Here is a 21,008-nt window from a genome sequence, read left to right on the forward strand (position 1 = left end):
CCTCGGAATCTTGTAAAAACAGATTTGGATCCAATCTGGAAACTGGAGATTCTGTATTTCTAACAAACTCCCATAGTTACTGACGCCTGATACTGTTTTGTTTCCCAATCATGCAAGTAGCGTGGTAAGAGACTATTTGAATTTGAAGTCCCTGAAGAGCGGGCCTATGCCTTACTTACACTGACCACACACACACACACACACACACACACACACACCACACACTACACCACACACACACCACACACACACACACACACACACACACACACACACACACACACACACACACACACACACACACACACACACACACACACACACACACACACACACACCAGAGTATTTCTTTTTCTCACGAGAAAACAATCGGATTTCTTTTTCTGCCCCGGGACGCAAATTCCACGAGATTGAGCACTTGCTGGTGACTATCCCCTTGGGTCCACCTACAAGTGTGTCGAGCTGTCACGGGGGCAGTCGTCTCGCCAGTCTCGGCGGTCACCCAGTTCACGGGTCGGTGAGGACTACAGTAAAGGTGACGAGGGTGGACCTCCGGGGAAACAGGAGGTGTCACGGAGTTCACGGACAGGCCGGGTCTCACGGGACGAGAGTCCAGCGCAGCTGGCGTGACCGTGATGGTTGCAGACGCAGTTCGGGTTACAGGCTGCGTGCTCTTGCAGGAAAAGAACACAGAAAGAGTACCCGAAGCCCCCCGCTGCGAGCTCGCCTGGACCACGGCTAGCGCTTCTCACCCGCAGGAGCTGGACGGGTCCCGCCTCCAGGAGCAGTGGAGCACGGCGCGTGTAGAGAGTCGCCCGGCCAAGGGGGCGTGGGCAAGCTCGCAGGGCACGCCGGGAAAGTCGGTCCTCCGACACCATCTTTCTTCGCTGCGGGCGGCTGTGACCGTGAGGAAGGGCACACGCTAGAGCCATGAAGTTCCTCAGCAGGGCCGGGTCCTTCTCGGTGAGCACGAAGGCGCGCGTGGGGCAGGGCGGGGGCGGCCTGTCGGCCACTCGGGGGCCGGGGGGCGGCGGGGGCGGCCCTGGCCTCGGGCCTGGGTCTGCCCTTCAGGTGAACCCGGCGGAGAAGCGGGCTGAGGCCAAGGGGAAGCTCAGCCGGCCGTGTCAGCCGCAGAGAGCTAACGCGGGGAAAGCCTTGAGAGTGGCGGCGGAGCGACTCTCGGGAGACTCCTGAAGGTCACTGGAGAAGCAGGTAGGGCGGAGGCCGACGACAGCCAGGCCGCTTGCTTTCCAAGCTGCGGCCTCTGCTCCTGAGTTTGTCCTGGAGCATCAGTTTCCCCAGAGCTTGCGAGTGTGATAAGTAATACACTGATGCGGTGCGACGCTTATCTCAGTGCCGGTACCTTCGTTCCTGTCCGTCCTGAGTCCCGGCATTCGTAACAGGCGATTTCCTCGGCCTCTTATTTAAAGGCTTTCCTCCTGAGGGGGCTCTTGATCTTTCCTCAAGGCTCCTTCCTAACGCTAAATTATGTCGTTGTCAGTTGCACAGAGGGGTGTACCTCCTGTGGCAGGCAGCGCGTTATCACTGTAAAACGGCGGCTATCAAGAGATGAAAATGGAAGCACCAAAATTTCAGCATGGGCTAATTTGCCCCTACTAGCCGGTTACATGTGGAGCTTTTTGTTCCAAACATCCCTTTGAGAGGGTGCTTTTGGCACCTAAAGGTCAGAGGTGGTGCTAAACATCTAACTGTACAACGGCAGCCCATACAGCATAAAATTACCAACACCAAAATGCCAGTAGTATCTGTGTTGAGAGACCTAGACAGTGATGCAAAAATCCAGGCCTTGGGAATGATGTTTCCATGCTACTTACATAAATGTATTGTAGAATTGCATAGATAGAGGCTATAGTTGTATTCCTTGTGCCTAGACCAACCAATTGCTAACAGTCCTTTGAGGGTAGGACTGTCTTTCCTACCATGAGGGTAAATTGACATGTGTGTTACTAAAACAAAATAGAAATTATATGGCAATTGAGAGGTTAAGTCTTTCTTGAAAGGAACCAAGAAAAGGGCAGAATTTTAAAATGTCACTACCCAGAAACACCTAAATCTTGCTTGGTAATGGGACTGAATGTGGACTGCTATACTTGGATATTGTGAAATTCTATCTTGGGAAATTACAGCCAAAAATCATAAGTGGCTACATACACCTTATCCAGCAAACTAAATTGATAATGACAAAGAGCTCCTTTTGATTCATAATTAAAAAGCAGGGCTAAAGGGAAATTAGTAATACTAAAAGCAAATGAAGACCAGCAGCCAGATTAGCCCAGTACTAGGTGGTACAGAGTTAGGAGCATTGTAGGCCTTTATTGGGCCTTTTGCCAAAGGACAGCAACGTGTTTATTGAGTCTTGGCAGCATGAAAATTTATTTGCTTGCATGTCCATTAGTAACTCTGCAAACCCTGGACACAATTGGACTGTCAGAATAACTTTATGCTCTTATGTATAACTTGTAAATATATATGCATATGTGAATAAAGTCAATGCATTTTAGATCCATCATCCAAGTTATTACATATTATACTGAGAATCTGCTGTTGATTTAATAGTTCCTTGTTGATCTTAGGATGGTGTTGGTATTTGGTCAAAGAAACTAAGAGCCTTCCTTGGTTGAATATGATTTGTGTAGCATATAAAAAGATGGAAGTGAAGTAGATAATGTTAGGGGCTTTGAGAAAAGGCCCTTAAAATGATTGGGGAGATGGAACTTATTTTAGCTGGAAAATAAAGAGACCGACAGATTGAAGAAGCAATAGTGTAGTTGGAGAGCTTCTCTCCAGGTGCCACCAGGCCCCTGCGGTCCCATAACCCACGTACAAAATAATCATACAGACACTTATGTTATTTAAACTGCTTGGCCATTAGCTCAGGCCTACCATTGTCTAGCTCTTACTCTTATATTTAGCCCATTTCTATTAATCTATACTTTGCCACATGGCTCGTGGCTTACCAGTACCTTACATCTTGTCATGGCCGCGGCTGGCAGTCTATCCCCTCAGCCTTCCTGTTCCCAGCCTTCTCCTCTTCCTTGTCCCGCCTACCTTATCCTGGCTACTGGCCAATCAGTACTTTATTTAGTTTAACCAATCAGAGCAACACATTTGACATACAGAACATCCCACAGCACAATAGTGCTGAAATCTATTCTTAAAAGTGTTGACAGGGGTTGGGGATTTAGCTCAGTGGTAGAGTGCTTGCCTAGCAAGCGCAAGGCCCTGGGTTCGATCCTCAGCTCCAAAAATAAAAATAAAAAGTGTTGACATAACAATCCAATTGTTCAAAAACTTTGAAAACATTACAACCAGAAGGAAACACTTGAAACTTTAATGAAATAATTAAAAAGTACTTAGTTTTTTTTAAAAGATCAAAAACTCAATATTCTCTATAAATCACAAATAGGTAGAAGTTAAAGAATGACTTAGACCAGGCATAGTATAAACCTGTAGTCCCAGAGGAATTGTGAATTTGAAGTCATCCTGGGCTATATAGCAAAATTTTTTTCAAAAAAGGAAAGGAAGAGAAGAAGAGAAATACAGAGGAAAAAAAATAGCTTGGGTAGACTGATTAGCTAATAAATTTATTAATGAGTTACTTGTCTGAACTTCCCATGAAGCCGGTGATTTACATGAGATCACTGTGTTATGTGGCATTGCTGATTGGATGCTTTTACATGTAAAGGACTGTTCTTGTGATAGCACATATAAACTGTCTTTGTTGTTTTTAGAGATTTTATTCCCTCAAAGTTGCCCCAAAGGTTAAAACTTCAGCTGCCCCTGGAGGAGTATCTCTGCAGCCTGAGGATCTTGAGGTTAGTCCCACTGATCTGCTCACTGGAGAGCACATCTACTTTACTTAAACTCTTCAGTAAAAGACAGGCATTGGTCACATCTCTATTCTGTCTTAACTACAGTTTACCAAATTACCAAATGGTTTGGTGATTGCTTCTCTGGAAAACTATGCTCCTCTATCAAGAATTGGCTTATTCGTTAAAGCAGGCAGTAGATATGAGGACTCCAGCAACTTAGGAACTTCTCACTTACTACGTCTTGCATCTAGTTTGGTAAGTATCTTTATTATTTTAGTGTTTGAAAATGGTATGTGGTCTTAGGCCTGTAGGGAAGAAGAAAAATAAGGGGCCAAGGAGATGATTTAGGAAAGCCCTTGCTGTGTAAGCATGAGAACCTGAGTTCAAACATCAGCACCACCTGGGCAGTAGTGCTGCACGGCTTTAGTCTTAGTACTCAGTAGGCAGAGGTAGGTAGATCTCTGAGTTCCAGGACAGCCAGGGCTACACAGAGAAACCCTGTCTCAAAAAAATCAAAAAAGGAAAAAAATCCAAACCCCCAGCACCCATGTAAAGAAACCAGTCCTAGCCATGTATGCCTGTACCCCTGGCAGAGATAAGCAGACCTTGTGAGGTTGCTGTCTACCAGCCAAGTCAAAAAAGCTATCTTCAGGTCAGTGAGAGGAGACTTTGTCTCAAGGATCTAAGGCAGAAAGCAACAGTGGACATGGCTACTATTTCCTCTGGCCTATGCGTGTATGTGTGGACACACGTAAAAAATAAAAGCAACCCAAGCAGTGAGGAACACTCCTATAATCCAAGCACTTGGGAGATGGAGACAAGAAGTTCAAGAGTTTGAGGCTAGCCTGAGCTACACCAAACCTTGTTTTGATAAAACAGCAGAAGCCTGAAAGAAATGCCCCTGTATTTGTTTCCTTGAGTTGTTGTGTCATATTTACACAAACTGGGTACAAAGAAATTTATACTCTTACAAGTTTTAAAGGCTTGACATTAAAGTCAAGGTGTTAATAGTAAGTCAAAGCATTAACAGGACCATACTTCCATAGGAAAGAATCCTTCCTTGCCTCTTTCTAGCTTCAGATAATCCTCAGCGTAAAGCTGCATCGCTCCAGTACCTACTCTTCTTCTCACTTAGCTGACTTCTGTCTGTCCTTGTGTCCAGATATCCTCTTATGAGGACACCTCTCATAATGGGTTTAGAGCTCCTGCTAATCCAGTATGATTTGACCTTGATTCATTTACAAGGACCCTGTTTCCTAATAAAGTCACATATCCAGATTTTGAGTGGACATAAACAGGGCTGCTGTTCAACCCTGTAAAATCCCATCATATAAAATGAAAAACTAAGGATATTTGCCACAGATAAAAATTGTTATTATCCAATTAGATGCTGGTGTTAAAGCATAAGAAATCAATAGGGGGGAAAGCAACAATTTTTTAATAGAAATTTTTCAATTTTTCAAAAATTGAAAAAAAAATAGTACTTTCCCATATTTGTCTTCCCCTCCCCCCTCCTTTGAGATTATAAATATTTCTGTCTTCCCTTTCGTCCTGCCAAACTCTCCCATGTCCCCTCCCTGATCTCCTTCAAATTCATGGCCTCTTTTCTCATTAATTGTTACTATATGCATTTATGTATATGTTTCTACACATATATTCTTAAATATAATCTGCATGTTACTTGTATGCATGTTTTCAAGGCTGACCGTTTGTTACCAGACAACAATTGGTATGCTCTATGTGTGGGAAGACCACCTACTCCATTCCCAGCTGCCTTCAGTTGCCTGTAGTTCTTTGTAGGATTGAGACCTCATGGACTTTTCCCCCTCTTTGACATGGCCATTGGTGTCATTCTTGTTGGATACTTCTACAAAACATTCCTGCACCTAAAGCTAAGGAAACATTGTAGAAGAAAGTTTGGGAAAACTGTGTAAGAGTCAGAGGATCAGGAAGTTTTGAGTGAGATTGTGTCTCCTAATAATGTCAGAAACTACACCAGTAAAGTCTCACCAATATACAAGTCTAGTAAGCTTATATTTGCTAATGGAATTTTTACACAATTATGTTTTGTATTAAAATCTAAGCCAGGTGTGATGGTGTGTGGCTTGTAAATGCAGTACTTAGAAAAGCTGAGGCAGGAAAGTCCATTCTAGAGTTTGAGGTAAACCTCCTGTCCTACTTAAAAGTTACAAGCCCCCCTGAAAGGAAACTTTGTCTCAGAAAAACAAAACAAAAATACACATATATATGTACATTCATGCAATACATTTTGTTGAATCTCAATTTTTATTAAAAAGTACATGTTAATTAGGACCTACTTAGTAAAATTCAGTTTGGATCTGCTAATAACAATTAAGAGCATAGATTTTGATATAGTGTGATGTGTGGCAGACCTAGAATTGAACAACTATTAAGGAAAGCATCCTTTCTTTTTCAAGACTACCAAAGGAGCTTCGTCTTTCAAGATAACCCGTGGAATTGAAGCAGTTGGTGGTAAATTAAGGTTTGTTAAATAGTAACAAGAAATAGCCAGGGCTGGAGAGGTAGCTCAGGAGTTAAAAAGGTACATTGTTCCTGCAGAGAACCCCAGTTTGGTTCCCAGCACACACACATCAGGCAGCTCACAGCTACTATAACTCTAGTTTCAATACCTTCTAACCCCTACAGTCAGCTACATGTATGTGCACATAACCCCCTATCAGACACATATTTATACACATAATTAAAAATAAAGTCTTTGGCGTAGAGGGTGCTGGGCATGGTGGCATATGTGTTTAATAACAGCAGTTGGGAGGCAGAGGCAGCTAGATCTCAGTAAGCTCCAGGCTTAGAGTAAGCTAGGACTACACGGTAAGATCCCGTCTAAAAGGGGGTGGGAGGACACAGAAATATTCACTTATAGGGTGACTCCTCTTTGTTAGCAAAGGGAGCGAAGATCGCTTAAACAGAAGGGGAAAATTGATGAATTGTCATAAAAAATGTGAAACATGGCTAGGCGTACAGTAGCTATATGTGTCGGATCTGGAGTAGATACTTATAGTACACACAATATGCAGAAGATTTCTGATTGGGAAAAGTAAAAGTCATAAATCAGGGAAAAAAGAAAAACTAAAAGGAGAGGAGACAAAAGTAGAAAAAGGCTATTCACCAAAGAGGAAAACAGTAGAATCAGCAGTGTGGTGCTGGGATGCCACACCTGTGTTGTTTTTTTTCAAGACTGGAAGCTAAAAGTCCAGTTCAAGGAAATGGGTAAAGAATGCTAGCCATGATAGAACTAATAGAACATGACAGAACATAAAGAACTAATAGTTTGAGGCTAGAAATACCTCTGTGGTTAAGAATGCCTATTGTTCCTCCAAGGGACCTATAACACCAGTTCCAGAGGATCTCACACCAGCATCTGGCCTTCATAGGCACCTGCGCACACATGGCACATGCACACATATCAATAAAATAATCTTTTTTGAAAAAAGAACTAGTGGTTCTTTTTTACAAAGCAGTTAGGAAGTGAAATAAATCTGTATATCTACCTAAAGAGTTTAAGACAAAATACTTAGGGTTATGGTTTCTAGAGTTAGGGAGAATAAGAGAATTGTTATCAAAGAGTTACAAAGAAGTCTTGAATATTTGTCCTTTTGTTTTTTCATTGTAAAGTATGTAGAACATAAAACTTGCCACTTTAAATGTACATACGGTTCTGTGGCATTAAGAGCTTTTTGTTTTGTTTTGTTTTGTTTGTTTTTCGAGACAGGATTTCTCTGTGTCGCTTTGATGCCTGTCCTGGCTGGCCTCGAACTCACAGAGATCCTCCTGCCTCTGCCTCTCGAGTGTTGGGATTAAAGGCGTGCGCCACCACTACCACCTGCCAAGAGGCATTTGATAATTATTACCACTGTCTAACTCTGGAACTTCATTACTGTCCTCAGCTGAAACTCTTGTCCATTAAATTGTGACTTCCCATTCCCTTCATCCTTGGCCACCATCATATTTTTTCTGGTTTTGATGTCTTTTTTTATTGGAATGTTAGTTCTACATTTTACTCATTTTTTTCTTCATATGAACAAATTATACAAAGTATGTTCATTAGTAACTTACTTAATATAAGGTCCTCAAGGTTCATCCATTTCATACTATGTGTCAAAACTTGATTACTTTTTAAGGTGGATTTATTTGCCATTCTTTTTTAAAAAATACTTTAAAATTATAATTGAATAAATATTTTTTCACTGTTTAGTAGTACAAAGAATTGGATGCCTTAACAAAGAATATATATATTTTAAAAAGCTATTTTCTGATTCAGATTATTTACTGTCATTTATTTTCAATTCAGTGTGACTGCTACAAGGGAAAACATGGCTTACACTATAGAAGGCATGCGAGATGATATGTAAGTACTTGCATGTATTAGAACGTCTGCTTTTATGGGGATACTAGGGACAGATAGTACAATGCTATATATGTGTCATAATGAAATTCACTATTATATTAATCAAAAAAAAAAAAAAGTTGAAAAAAGAGTTTAGGGACCAGAGAGGTGGTTTAGTGGTTAAGAACGCATACTGCTCTTGCAGAGAACCTAAATTTGGTTCCAACACCCACATCTGGAAACTCACAACTGCTTGTACCTCCAGCTTTAGGGGACCAGTGCCTTCTTTTGGCCTCCACAGGTACCTGAACTCAAATTTATGCATATATGCATAATAAAACTTTTAAATCTGAAGAAAAAAGTTTATAATAAAATTAGAAGTGACATCTGCTTTTCTAAGAAATATCAAGCTTGTTGGTCTGTTTGTGGGGCTTCTAGCAGTGGAATCAGGACCTGTCCCTGGCACTTGAACTGGCTTTTGGGAACCTATTCCCCATGCTGGTTTGCCTTGCCCAGCCTTGATACAGGGGGAGGAGCTTGGTCCTGCCTCAACTTGATGTGCCATGCTTTGTTCAAGCCCATGGGTGGCCTGCGGAGTGGGAGGAAGGGGGTAGATGGGAGGCAGGGGGAGGGAACAGGAGGAGAGGAGGGAAGAGAAACTGATCAGGGTATGTAAAAGAAATGAAAAAAATTTAATTTAAAAAAAAAGAAAGAAACCACCAAGCTTGTATTAAACAAATACCAAATTCTCTCAGCAGGTCCTAGCTTTTAATGTTTATATGTGTGTGGAGGTGTAGTTCATGACACTGGAAAGGGAACCACAAGGTATTAGAGAAGGCCAGGAGGACAGTAAAACATCTGTGACATGAAAGGAGAAAGAAAACGACAGACTATGGAAAAGTACAAGTCGAGAGGGGCAGAGGAACAGAGGAGAAGATGAGAGAGGAAGATCAATAAAAGTGTTTAAAAAGGCTGTGATGAAACCTAATACTTTGTATACTAACTTAAAAAAATAAAACAAAGACTAAGCTGCTACTCAATTGACTTTGTCACTGTGACCTTACTTGTATTCTGGAATATTATTCACAAATTTGGTGTTGATTAGGCTCCTAGCCACAAATAAGATTACAGTTTAGTATCTTAAATATTGATTTCACACTTTGTTGTGGACCTGAAGATCACCTAGAGCAGTGGTTCTCAACCTGTGGATCATGACCACTTTGGGATCAAACAACCCTTTGCAGGGTTCACCTAAGATATTTATTTACATTACGATTCATAACAGTAGCAAAATTACAGTTAAGAAGTAGCAACAAAAATAATATTATGGTTGGGGTCACCACAGCATTAAAGGGTTGTACTTTAGGAAGGTTGACAACCACTGACCTAGAGCTTTGGGGCATGCCAAGCCAGCATTCTATCTATCCTTGAGCTCCTACCCAAGGCCTTGATTTTTCAAGACAGTATTACTCCCTAGCTTAGGCTATCCTGGAAGACAAAGTCCCCTAGCCTCCACTTACCAGATGTCAGATTGAAGGTATGGGTCATAAGACCAGCATATATCTTTTACCTCATCACCTGTTTTCTACAGTGAAATTCTGATGGAGTTCCTGCTCAATGTTACCACAGCACCAGAATTTCGCCGTTGGGAAGTAGCTGCCCTTCAGTCTCAACTGAAGATTGACAAAGCTGTTGCCTTTCAGAATTCACAGACTCGTAAGTTTAATAGTCAATTCCATTCCATTACTTCCAAGATACTAGTTTTGAGAAGATATTTGTGAAGAAAAACCTATATGGACATGAAAATAACTCCCAAAATGTGCTCTATTATTTAAGAGTCCTGTTTGTTTTGTTATTACTAAACATTTGTATTGTTTTCCACATTTGGTGGTGAGCAAATTGATAGTAAAATCCTGCATGCACTCTCTGTCCCTCATTGTGTTGTGTTCTGGTTTTGTTTTGCTTAGAACAAACCCAACAGCAGTTTATTTTAATGCTTCTACTGTTGTAATTTACTGTTACTTGTTGCTGTTATCACTTAGCAGGATCCTTCCAAAACACACCCCACATGTTTTGTCTTATTGGTCTTTTGCTTATTTATTTTAATTTCTATTTTGTGGGAGTGTATGTGTTTCTTGGTTTTTGTTTGTTTTTAAAGTGGGGGGAACAAAGTTGGGTGGGAAGAACATGAGCAAAATACATTATATGAAAAAATTTTTCACAGTAAAAAATTTAAGAAAAAACATACTTCGTAATTCTTGAAATAACTTTTGTATTGATGTAATCAAACTTTTGTAATGTTTGATTATAGAACTTGACAGATACGGCTAGCCAAACAAATCCATAAACAAACACTGCTAACTTTTAGAATCATACAGCTTCTGGTAGGAGCAAGGATGGACAAGTGGACAAGCGTGAGCACCAGTTACAGTGGCTCTGTGTAGCACTGGGGACCAAATGCAAGGCTCTCAAGAAAGAACCTGTCTGTAACTTAGTAAGAGGTTTATATGGCTGATACTTTGTGGTGATGCTTTGTGTCACAGAGGGATGTGATCAAATGACAGTTGTAGAAAAGATGCCTTACAGCCAGGCTGTGGTGACACAGGTCTTTAATCTTAGCACTTGGGAAGCAAAGGCAGGTGGATCTCTGTGAGTTCGAGGCCAGCCTGGTCTACAGCGCAAGTTCAAGGACAGCCAGGAATACACAGAGGGAAGCCCTGTCTCTAAAAGCAGAGAGAGAGAGAGAGAGAGAGAGAGAGAGAGAGAGAGAGAACGAACTTATATGTGTAGAGTGGCTGCTTTTCAACAGGAGGGTTCCTGCCTTCATCTTATTCTGACAAAACATGTCCTGTTATGTCTCTTGGTGCTGTACTCATCTCCACCTCTAGGATTACTAATTTAGTCCCAAATCAGAATTCCTTGCCAGTGATCTTTCTGCTATGAAAACCAAGTGAATGTCCTTTAAAAACAGCTTGTAAGTTAGAGCCCAAACTCTTGCCTAGCCTTTAAAGTGTTCATCTGACCCCAACCCCCTTCTCTTAGTTTTGTTATGATTATTTGTATATAAAAATTGTGCTTATTAACAGGAACCATGTACATTTTGATACTTGTCTACATGTTTAATGTTCAGATCAGGTTAAACATACCTATCTCCTTAAACAATTTTCATTCCTTAACAGTGAAGACTTTGAAGAACTTTTCTTCTTTCTAACTATTGTTTCCTGCCCTTACTTTCTTTCCTTTCTATTGGTGACTCCTGTAGACAGATTTTACCCCCTGCCACCAGTCAATCCCAAGTAACCACACAAAGGCTTATATTAATTACTAATGCTTGGCTGATAGCTCAGGCTTATTACTAACTAGTTCTTACAACTTAGATTAACCAATATCTATTAATCTACATTCTGCCATGTGGCTTTTACCTCTATGCCATTTTTTGTGTCCAACTCACTCTGCATCTGGCTGCAACTCCTCTGACCGCCCTTTTCCTTCTCAGCATTCTGTTTGACTCTCCCATCTAACCTTATTCTGTTCAGCTTTTGGCCAGTCAGCTTGTTTATTAAACCAATCATAGTGACATATATTCACACAATGTAAAGGAATATTCCACATTTCTCCCTTTTTATCTAATTAAAAAGGAAAGTTTTAACTTTAACATAGTAGAATTATATACAACAAAAACAGTTATCAAGTAAGAATTACAGTTACAATATCTAGTCCATTTGTATTTGGCAAAATTAGAAAACGTATTCTATTTTTGCCAGACGTGGTGGCGCACACCTTTAATCCCAGCTCTCAGGAAGTAGCCAAGTGGAATCTCTGTGAGTTCGAGACCAGCCTGGTCTACAGAGCAAGATTCAGGACAGGCACCAAAACTACACAGAGAAACCTGTCTCGGGGGGGGGGGGGGGGGGAATTCTATTATCTATTTTATCTTTGTGACTCTAGAGTTTTATATCTAATTTATCTTTTATCATAACTAAGGAAAACTTTAACTATGACTATCTAGTCTTCAACTCCATCAAAGACCCCAGAAAGATGAAATGTTACCTAACAACAGGGACATCTGGCTGCCTGGACAGTCACCCTAAGTTCCTCTGTGACATTGGGGCATCTATCTTTGACCTACAGGCCTAGAATATCTGACAGATTTTTCTCTGAAGCAGGAAATTTTGAAGGACCGTCCTACCCTGTCTTGGCAAAGTTAGGCAGTCTCTTTTCTTTGTGTCCTGCTTGTACAGTCTAGACAGCATACTGTTAGCAGTTGAGGCAAGGGCAGTTTTTTGCCCAAATGCTTTTGCCATAAGGAAGGCCAAATTCCATATAGAGTTTCTTCAGTGTCCATTATCTTCTCTGAAGTAAATTGGTGCTGCAAGTTTGACTATTATGAGTTGCATAAACACAATACCTCAAACAAGAATAGAAATATACAGTATAAAAAAATTAATTTTAAACTTGTATCAGTATACCAAAAATCAATACCAATGTGAAATATTTAAGATTAGTAGTTGGGTTTTTGGGGGGTTGTTTTTGTTTTTGTTTTTTGTTTTCATTTAAAAGTAGATTAAATAATCTACTCTTTTATTCTATGATATCTATATACTCCTCCCCTTTTCCTTTCAGAATGAGATCCCAGTAATCTAGTCTCCTTTGTTTAATTTTTTTTAACCATTATCAATAACAACTTGTAACAACCCCCCCCTTAAGTGATAATAAATATCTGTAACTCATTTTTTGGAAATGCGGGTGTCATTCTCTAGACTACTTCCTGTTGTTTGAGGGCGCTGGTAATCTTTGGACCCTAAGAAAATTTAGGATAGTAGTTGAGTCTTGGCTATAGTATTCTGTGAGGCTAGATCATCTCAATTAGCAGCCTTGAAGCCGTTCTAGATGCTGGATTACTTGGGCCATCTGTTTTTATTAGTGTCTGGTCCCTTGTTCTGAAAATACATAAACTTTTAAAGGTAACATACATATCTATTTTAATACAAGTATAGACTGTGCATTGTACACAAGTCAGGCAAAGATGATGTTTTTGTTTTATATTTGAGCAGGTAAAGTATACATTACATGTTTTATAGTTTTTTTTAGGTTTATTTCTTTGTCTATAGCCAGGATTTCAAGAGGTCTTCCTTGATCAAACCTGATCATCTTTAACCTTGAACGAATTCATAGCCTCTCATTTCCTCTGGAAATAAAAGCATAACCTCTTCCCAAAGTAACATACCTTTGACTTCCATTTTTGAAGTCAAGACATTTTTTAAATATATAGGTTGATTTAATCTAGTATCTTTTATAATCCAGTGTCTCTTAGCAGCCAAAAAATTTAAAGACAACCCAATAACATATGGGATCCAAATCCTGCGTATTTTCCATCTTTATGTGTATTATTTCTTTTACATTACTTTACTCCCTTTTTAAGGACTTTATTATTTTCAAACCATATTGTTTAATCTATGACTATATATACTCTTTATCTTCTCTCTCCCAAGCCTGTGTATATTTTTAAACACACTGTAATCTGCTTAGAGGTTTTTTTCTGTCTGGATCAAGCATCTGTATTGTTTTTTGATCACATGAGGCAATTTTTTTTTTTTTTTGAAGTTTTTCAAGACAGGCTTTCTCTGTGTAGCTTTGCACCTTTCCTGGAACTCATGCTGTAGCCCAGGCTGGCCTTGAACTCACAGAGATCCGCCTGCCTCTGCCTCCTGAGTGCTGGAATTAAAGGTGTATACTACCACTGCACATGAAGCAAATCTTAAACTATTATATCAGCTACCAGCATTGCTCAGTTTAGCACATGGCAGTAGCACATAATGATTTACACAATGGCCCCCTCTCACAGGCAGTTTCCAGGAGATGCTTTTTTGTACTGCAGCCAGCATGAGAGACTACAGGAACCCGCCACTCAGCTTAGCTCATGACTAGTGTGAGAGAATGAGCTACCATGTAGGTGCTGGGAATTAAACCTGAACCTCTGGAAGAGTAGCTAGTGCTTTTAACCTCTGATCCAGCTCTCCAGCTCCAATAGCCAGTGTTTCTTATTTTAGAAACAAAGTTCTAAGGCATATATTTGTCTGTGATTTATGATGAACCTGGCCTGCTATGTTAATACATGTATAGACTATGCATTGTACACAAGTCAGCAAAGATGATTTTTTGTTTTACATTTGACTATGAGAACCCACCACTCAGCTTAGCTCATGGCTCACTAGCAACTCAAGCCTACAGGCAGCAGCCAGAAAATGCACCCCTGTACCACAGCCAGCATGAGAGACATGAGACCCTTTCCCAAGCTCTCTTAGGTTTTATGTGGGTATAGTTGCCAAATGTTTGGTCACCATTTGTAGGCAGAGTTTTCCTGTCCCAGCAGCACTCCTAAATACCACACAAAAACTTAATATTAATTGTAAGTGCATAGCCCATAGCTCAGGCTTGTTACTAGCTAACTCTTATACTTTAACACATATTTCTTATCTACCCTCTGCCACATGGCTTGTTATTAGAGTTTTCTTTGTCTCTTCCTCTGTATCTTATTCTATTCACAATTATTCACCTGGGAATTGCTCAATCATTCTAGAAGACTTCCCAGATTGTCTTTCTTTCACTGTTTTCCATTTCCTACTGTTGTTTCATGTGCTCGGCTGCACACTTCCCTGCTAACATTGTATTTATAACCATTTTATTTCATAATTTTCCCCATCAACATTTTGAGAGTGGCCATTATGTCTGAATCATCTCTATGTTTCTAGTAACTAACACAGTGCCGGGTATCTTGAGGTATGTCCAAATAATAAACAGATGTAGGAAATATAGTTCCAGAGAAGGCACAGAAGCCAGGAGGCAGGGACAGCAGTGCCAGGGCACCGGTAAAGAGTAAGTCCAGGTCAATGGTAACTTGACTCCTCAAACTAGTGATTAACCTAAGCTTGCCACTTTCATAGTTCCCTGTGTCCTAGCAACTTTCTCATTTCCCAGCCAGGGAACCTGGAAGTAAAGTCAGATTCAGATTCAGAGACAACTGCTTATAGTCTCCTTTTTTCTGTGCATTCCACAGGCACCACTTTAACTATTACTAGACATTGTGTGGTAGTAAATTTCAGGTCTCTGCAAATTTGAATCTGAACTCTATATAGGCTTATTGCTGGCTCTTAAATACCGCAGTCATCCATACATTTGAGTACCTGTTGCTTACCTGTCTTTCAGGTGTCATTGAGAACTTGCACGATGCTGCCTACAGGAATACCTTGGCTAATCCCTTGTATTGTCCTAACTATAGGATGGGGAAAATAACATCGGAGCAAGTAAGTGATGGAACTGCATTTTAAGATTGTCAACGCCTAGCCAGCAGACCATGTTATAGTAAACATTCTATTTCAGGAAGTTTTAGTTTTTGTTTTACCTTCTGATTTTAAGAAATCCCATAAACAGAGGCAGAGTTTTTCTGTCCCTTCCGCCTGGTCCCAAATAAACACACAGAAGCTTGTATTAATTACAGATTGCTCAGCTGATAGCTCAGGCTTGACTAACTAGCTCTTATAACTTAACCCGTTTCTATTGATCCATGTATTGCCCTGAGACTCATAGCCTTTTCCTCTATCCCATTTTGTATGTCTGACTCATTCTCTCCCTGGCTCACAACTCCTCTGCCTTCACCCGTCCTCATCCCATCATTCTCAGTTTGGCTCTCCTGCCTAACTTTATTCTGTTCAACTATTGGCTAGTCAGTTTGTTTATTAAACCAATCACAGCAACAAATCTTCACAGTGTACAAAAGGATTTTCCACAGTATTTCCCCCTTTTTTTTCTAATTAAAAAGGAAGGTTTTAACTTTAACAACAAAGTAGTTATTAAGAATTATAATTACAATATTCAGTCCATTTGCATTTGCAATTAGAGAAAATACTTAATTATCTATCTTGGTGAGTCTAAAGTTTTATATCTAATTTACTTTCTATTATAACTAAGGAAAACTATAATTATAATTATTTAGTTTTCAACTCCATCAAAGACCCCAGAAGGATGAAATGTTATTTAATAACAAGAACATCAAGGCTGCCTGGATAATCACCCAAAGTTCCTCTGGGACGTTGGGTCATCCAACTCTGGCCTAAAGGCCTAGCATATCTGACAGTCTTTCCTGTGAAGCAGGGAATTTTGAAGGCCTAGCCTACTTTGTCTTGGCAAAGTTTGGCAGTCACCTTTCTTGTGTCCTGCTGGTCCAGTTTGGCAATAACTGTCAGGAATTAAGGCAAGGGCAGTTTCTTTGCCCACATGGTTAGCTTTTGCCATAAAGAAACAAACTCCATATGGAGTTTCTTTGATGCCCATCATCTTCTTTGAAGTAATTGGTGCTGCCAGGAGCAGATGTGTCTCACTGTTAAGAAAAGTCTAAGTTCTTGAAACATTTTAAATACCATATTCTGCAGGTCCCTGAAGTGTTTGAAGATTGCCTATCTATCTAAACGATATCTATGTTTGACCTTGAAAAACTAACTAACATGACTATAAGTTTGCTATTATACATGACTATTCTGTATTTCTTAATTATATATTACATTTTTAAATGAGCTGCATAAACATAATACCCTATGAGTAGAAATATACATACAATATAACAAAATTAACTTTAAATTTGTATGAATAAACCAAAATCCATACTAATATAAAATATGTAAGATTAATAGGTTTTTTTGGATTAAAGTAGGTTCAGTAATATACCCTTTTATCCTGTCATTTCTATATCATATCCCCCTTTCTTCTAGAAAGAGATCTCTGAATTTAACTCTTTTGTTTAGCCTTTTTTTTTCTACTGTGACCGATAACAATTTGTAACCAATCTCCTAAACAAAGACAAATCTATAATCCATTTTTTGGGAATGTGGGCATAGTTGTCTAGACTACTTCTTGCTGATTGGGGGCACTGGTAATCTTTTTGGGACCCTGAGAAAATTTAGGGTAATTGTTAAATCTTGGCTGTAGTATTCTGTGAGGCTGGATCATCTCAGTCAGCAGCCTGGACGTGTTCTGAATACTGGATCACCTGGGCCATCAGTTCCCATTTGGAGATTTTTCAAGGGGTCTTTCTCGATCAAACCTGATTCTTTTGTTTGGTTGAGTTTTTTATTTTGTTTTGTTTTTTGTTTTCGAGACAGGGTTTCTCTGTGTAGTTTTGGTGCCTGTCCTGGATCTTGTTCTGTAGACCAGGTTGGCCTCAAACTCACAGAGATCCGCCTGGCTCTGTGTCCTGAGTGCTGGGATAAAAGGCGTGCACCACCACGCCTGGCTCCTGGCTATTTTTAACCCAGAATGAATCCACAGCCTCTCATTTCCTGTGGAAACAAAAGCATAACCTCTCCCCCAAAGTAACATATCTTTTGACTAAAAATTTGAAGTCAAGATAATTTTAAAATGTACAGGTTGGTTTAATTTAATAGCTTCCACAATCAAATATCTTTCAGTAGTTATCATTAGCCCATTAGCAGTCAAAAAGTCTAAAGAGAACACAATAAAATATAGAATCCATATTTCCTATCTTTATGTGGCTTATCATAATTTTATTACTCCAGGTCCTTTTTAAGGACTTTATTTTTAAATCATTTTTTAAATCTGTGACTGTTTTTACCCTTTCTCTTCTCTCTCCCAAGCCTACCTACATTTTTTTAACATGTTGTGACCTGTTTAGAGGCCTTTTTGTCTGAATCTGCCCTTTCTGTGTCTCTAGCCCTTTTTGCCTGTATGAATGAAAACTCTAAACCCGCCATGCCTCGTGTTGGCAGAGCTCTCAAGCCTGCAGGCAGAGGCTGAGGAGCCTCTCTGTACTGTGGCCCATGTTGGAGCATGTGGGAACCTGCCATGCTATAGCTGAAGCCCTTGTGCTGCGGCCAGGCCCATCTCATACCATTGCCCGCACGAGAGACATGAATTATGAAGCTGCTCTTGGCCTTGTTTGTGTGTCTAGAATCCTTTTTTTTTTTTTTTTTTTTTTTTTTTTTTAACTTTGTCAGGCTTTATGTGAATGTACATGTCCCCACATTGGGCATCATATATAATCAGAGGCAGAGTTTTTCTCTCCCAACCACCCAGTCCCAAATAAACACACAGAATCTTATGTTAATTACAAAATGCTCATCCATTAGCTCAGGCTTATTACTAACTGGCTCTTATTAATTTAACCCATTTCTATTAATCCATGTACTGCCCCTAGACTCATAGGTTTTACCTCTGTCCCATTTTGTATGTCTGACTCATTTTGTCTGGCTCGTGGCTCCCCTCTCTCGGCCCTTCTTCATCCCATTATTCTCAGTTTGGCTTTCCTGCCTAACTTTATTCTGTTCAGCTATTGGCCAGTCAGATTTCCCCCCCCCCCCCCCCGAGGGTTTCTCTGTGTAGCTTTGCACCTTTCCTGGAACTCTGTAGACCAGGCTGGCTTCAAACTCACAGAGATCCGCCTGCCTCTTCCTCCCCGAGTGCTGGGGTTAGAGGCGTGCGTGCGCCACCACCGCCCAGCCAGATTGTTTATTAAACCAGTCACAGTGTACAGAAAGGATTTTCCACAGCAAAATCTACCCAAGCGGTAGTGGCACACACCTTTAACCCCAGCACTCAGAAGAATGTCTAGTCAGCATTACTGTATAATTGTAAGAATTAGAAACAAATTATTATCCAGCATTAAGAGATTAGTTATGTTTTGGTTTTTGGTTTTTTGGTTTTTCAAGACAGGGTTTCTCTGTAGCTTTGGAGGCTGTCTGGAAACTCACTTTGTAGACCAGGCTGGCCTCGAACTCACAGAGATCCACCTGCCTCTGCCTCCCGAGTGCTGGGATTACAGGCGTGTGCCACCACCACCCGGCAGATTAGTTATGTAAGCTCCCTGTTGTACAATGGCACATTGTTTATATGTTGAGAAATGTTAACTGAGGGCCAGTGAGGTAGCTAACAGGTAAAAGCTCTTGCCACACAAATCCAGTGACCTTAGCTTGATCCCACCTTTCACCATGGAAGAAGAGAACCAACTCCCCAAAGTTATTTTTGGCCTCTTCATATTTGCTATGGCACAGGTATGCCTGTACTCATATACACCCTAATAATTAATGCAATTTATTTTTTAACAAATATGTAAACATTCCATAGCATATTTTAAATAAAGGCAGTTTATAAATTTTGATAGACCAAAAAGTCCCATTTAAAACAATAAACTATTCATAGACAAATACTAGAATGTTAACTATGATAAACTCAAAGGTCATTAATGTTTTGGTTTGTGAGGTTTTTTTTTTTTTAATGTATTCCTCAACTAAGGAGAGGCTAAGGAAATTAGTGTAATATACTTTAGCAGTTCAGTAGAAAAACATCCATAGAAAGATAATAGTTTAGCCATCTAAGGTGACTCCACAGATGTTTACCATTCTTAGGCCACAGCTTCTTGATAAACTGGTGCATGCTGAGCCAGTGTTTCTCATCAGTAACACTTCAGGCACTTTCTGAACCCCTGCAGGAGATACTGTGCCTCTATGGTGCAGAACAGTGTGTCTCTGCTTATAAACTTGATTACATGTACACTTTTTCTATAAAATGAGGGGTTCTTTCCTGACCCCAAAACAAATTTTTGCCCCTTAGAGGTAGTATTACTCCTAATAAGATAGATGCTAGTCCTGCTTTTTGTCTGCTTAGGCTAAGATAGTCATATAAACCAAGATTCCCAAATCTCACTAACTTCTGGGAACCTTGTGTGGCTGTCAGATGAATGAGTAGTTGGGTTTTTTCCTCCATATAATAACCTACACTGACCTCAGACTCACAACTTCAGACATACCAGGATCACAGAGGTGTACACCACTGCATCTGGATTCAGTTGACTGGTTTTTAAGATTCCACCTAGAATTGACTTCATCCATCTATAGTGTGATATCAGAAACAGTAGGAGTTTAGGGACAGTGATAATGTTATTTTTATATTACATTCTCTAGACAGTTCTGTCATCTGTACTGGAAACTGTATTGGTAACTTTACATAATCACATTCTTGATAAAAAGCACCTTAGAGGAAGAAGAAAGTTTATATTGGCTCAAAGTTTAAGGATATTGTCTGTCATGGCAGGAAGGCATGACAGTGAGGTGTGAGACAGCTGGTCACATTGCGTCTGCAGTCAGGAAGCAGATTGACAAATGTTGGTGCTCCACCAGCTTTCTCCTGTTTGTTCAGTCCTGGATCCCAGCCCACATTTAGGGTGGATCTTTTTGATCAATTTGATAAGCTGGATTAACCATCACAGAAACCCTGGTAAAGTAAAGTTTTAGACAAATTGGTTTCAAAATGGGTAGGACAGATCTACCACAAAAAAGAAAGAAAAGAAAAAAGAAACAATGGGTAGAAGTATAGTAATAGTAGTTTTATCACAGGGTGATTATAATGTATGATTCTGTGTGTCTTTACAGTAAATTAGATGTTGTGTTTAAAACTACATTATAATACTAAGGGCATAAATTTAGACTCATTCTTGATTTCAAGCCAGTGTATATTTCACTCATTTTTTTAATATTTCTTTCATTTTGTATCTGTGGTGTGATGTGTGTGTGTGTGCGCGTACGCGCACATGTTTTGCATGTATGTGGAGGTATACATGTGGGGGTTCAAAGCTGAAGTCAGGAATAATCCTCGATCACTCTTCCACCTTACATATTGAGGCAGGAGCTCTCAATCAGACATAGAGCTCTGGGATTGCCTGTCTCTGCCTTCCATGGCTGAAATTACAGGCAGGCCACCATGCCACCTGGCATCTCCGTGGGTTCTGGGATTCAAACTTTGGT

At 40.1% G+C, this 21,008-nt stretch overlaps 1 protein-coding gene across 1 annotated transcript in view; it reads left to right on the forward strand.

Annotated features, from left to right (window-relative positions):
- The first annotated feature begins 834 nt into the window (after nt 1–834).
- The window catches only part of LOC118585792 (cytochrome b-c1 complex subunit 2, mitochondrial), a 31,718-nt gene continuing 11,544 nt past the window's right edge, over nt 835–21,008 (forward strand). The window contains exons 1-7 of the mRNA XM_036190723.1: nt 835–963; nt 3,753–3,836; nt 3,939–4,088; nt 6,272–6,336; nt 8,164–8,220; nt 9,791–9,915; nt 15,406–15,503. Of these exons, the coding sequence (XP_036046616.1) occupies nt 931–963; nt 3,753–3,836; nt 3,939–4,088; nt 6,272–6,336; nt 8,164–8,220; nt 9,791–9,915; nt 15,406–15,503 (612 nt within the window). The 5' untranslated portion in view covers nt 835–930. The remainder of the gene's footprint in view (nt 964–3,752; nt 3,837–3,938; nt 4,089–6,271; nt 6,337–8,163; nt 8,221–9,790; nt 9,916–15,405; nt 15,504–21,008) is intronic.

Source organism: Onychomys torridus, chromosome 1 (genome assembly GCF_903995425.1).
Source record: "Onychomys torridus chromosome 1, mOncTor1.1, whole genome shotgun sequence".
Lineage (NCBI taxonomy): Eukaryota > Metazoa > Chordata > Mammalia > Rodentia > Cricetidae > Onychomys > Onychomys torridus.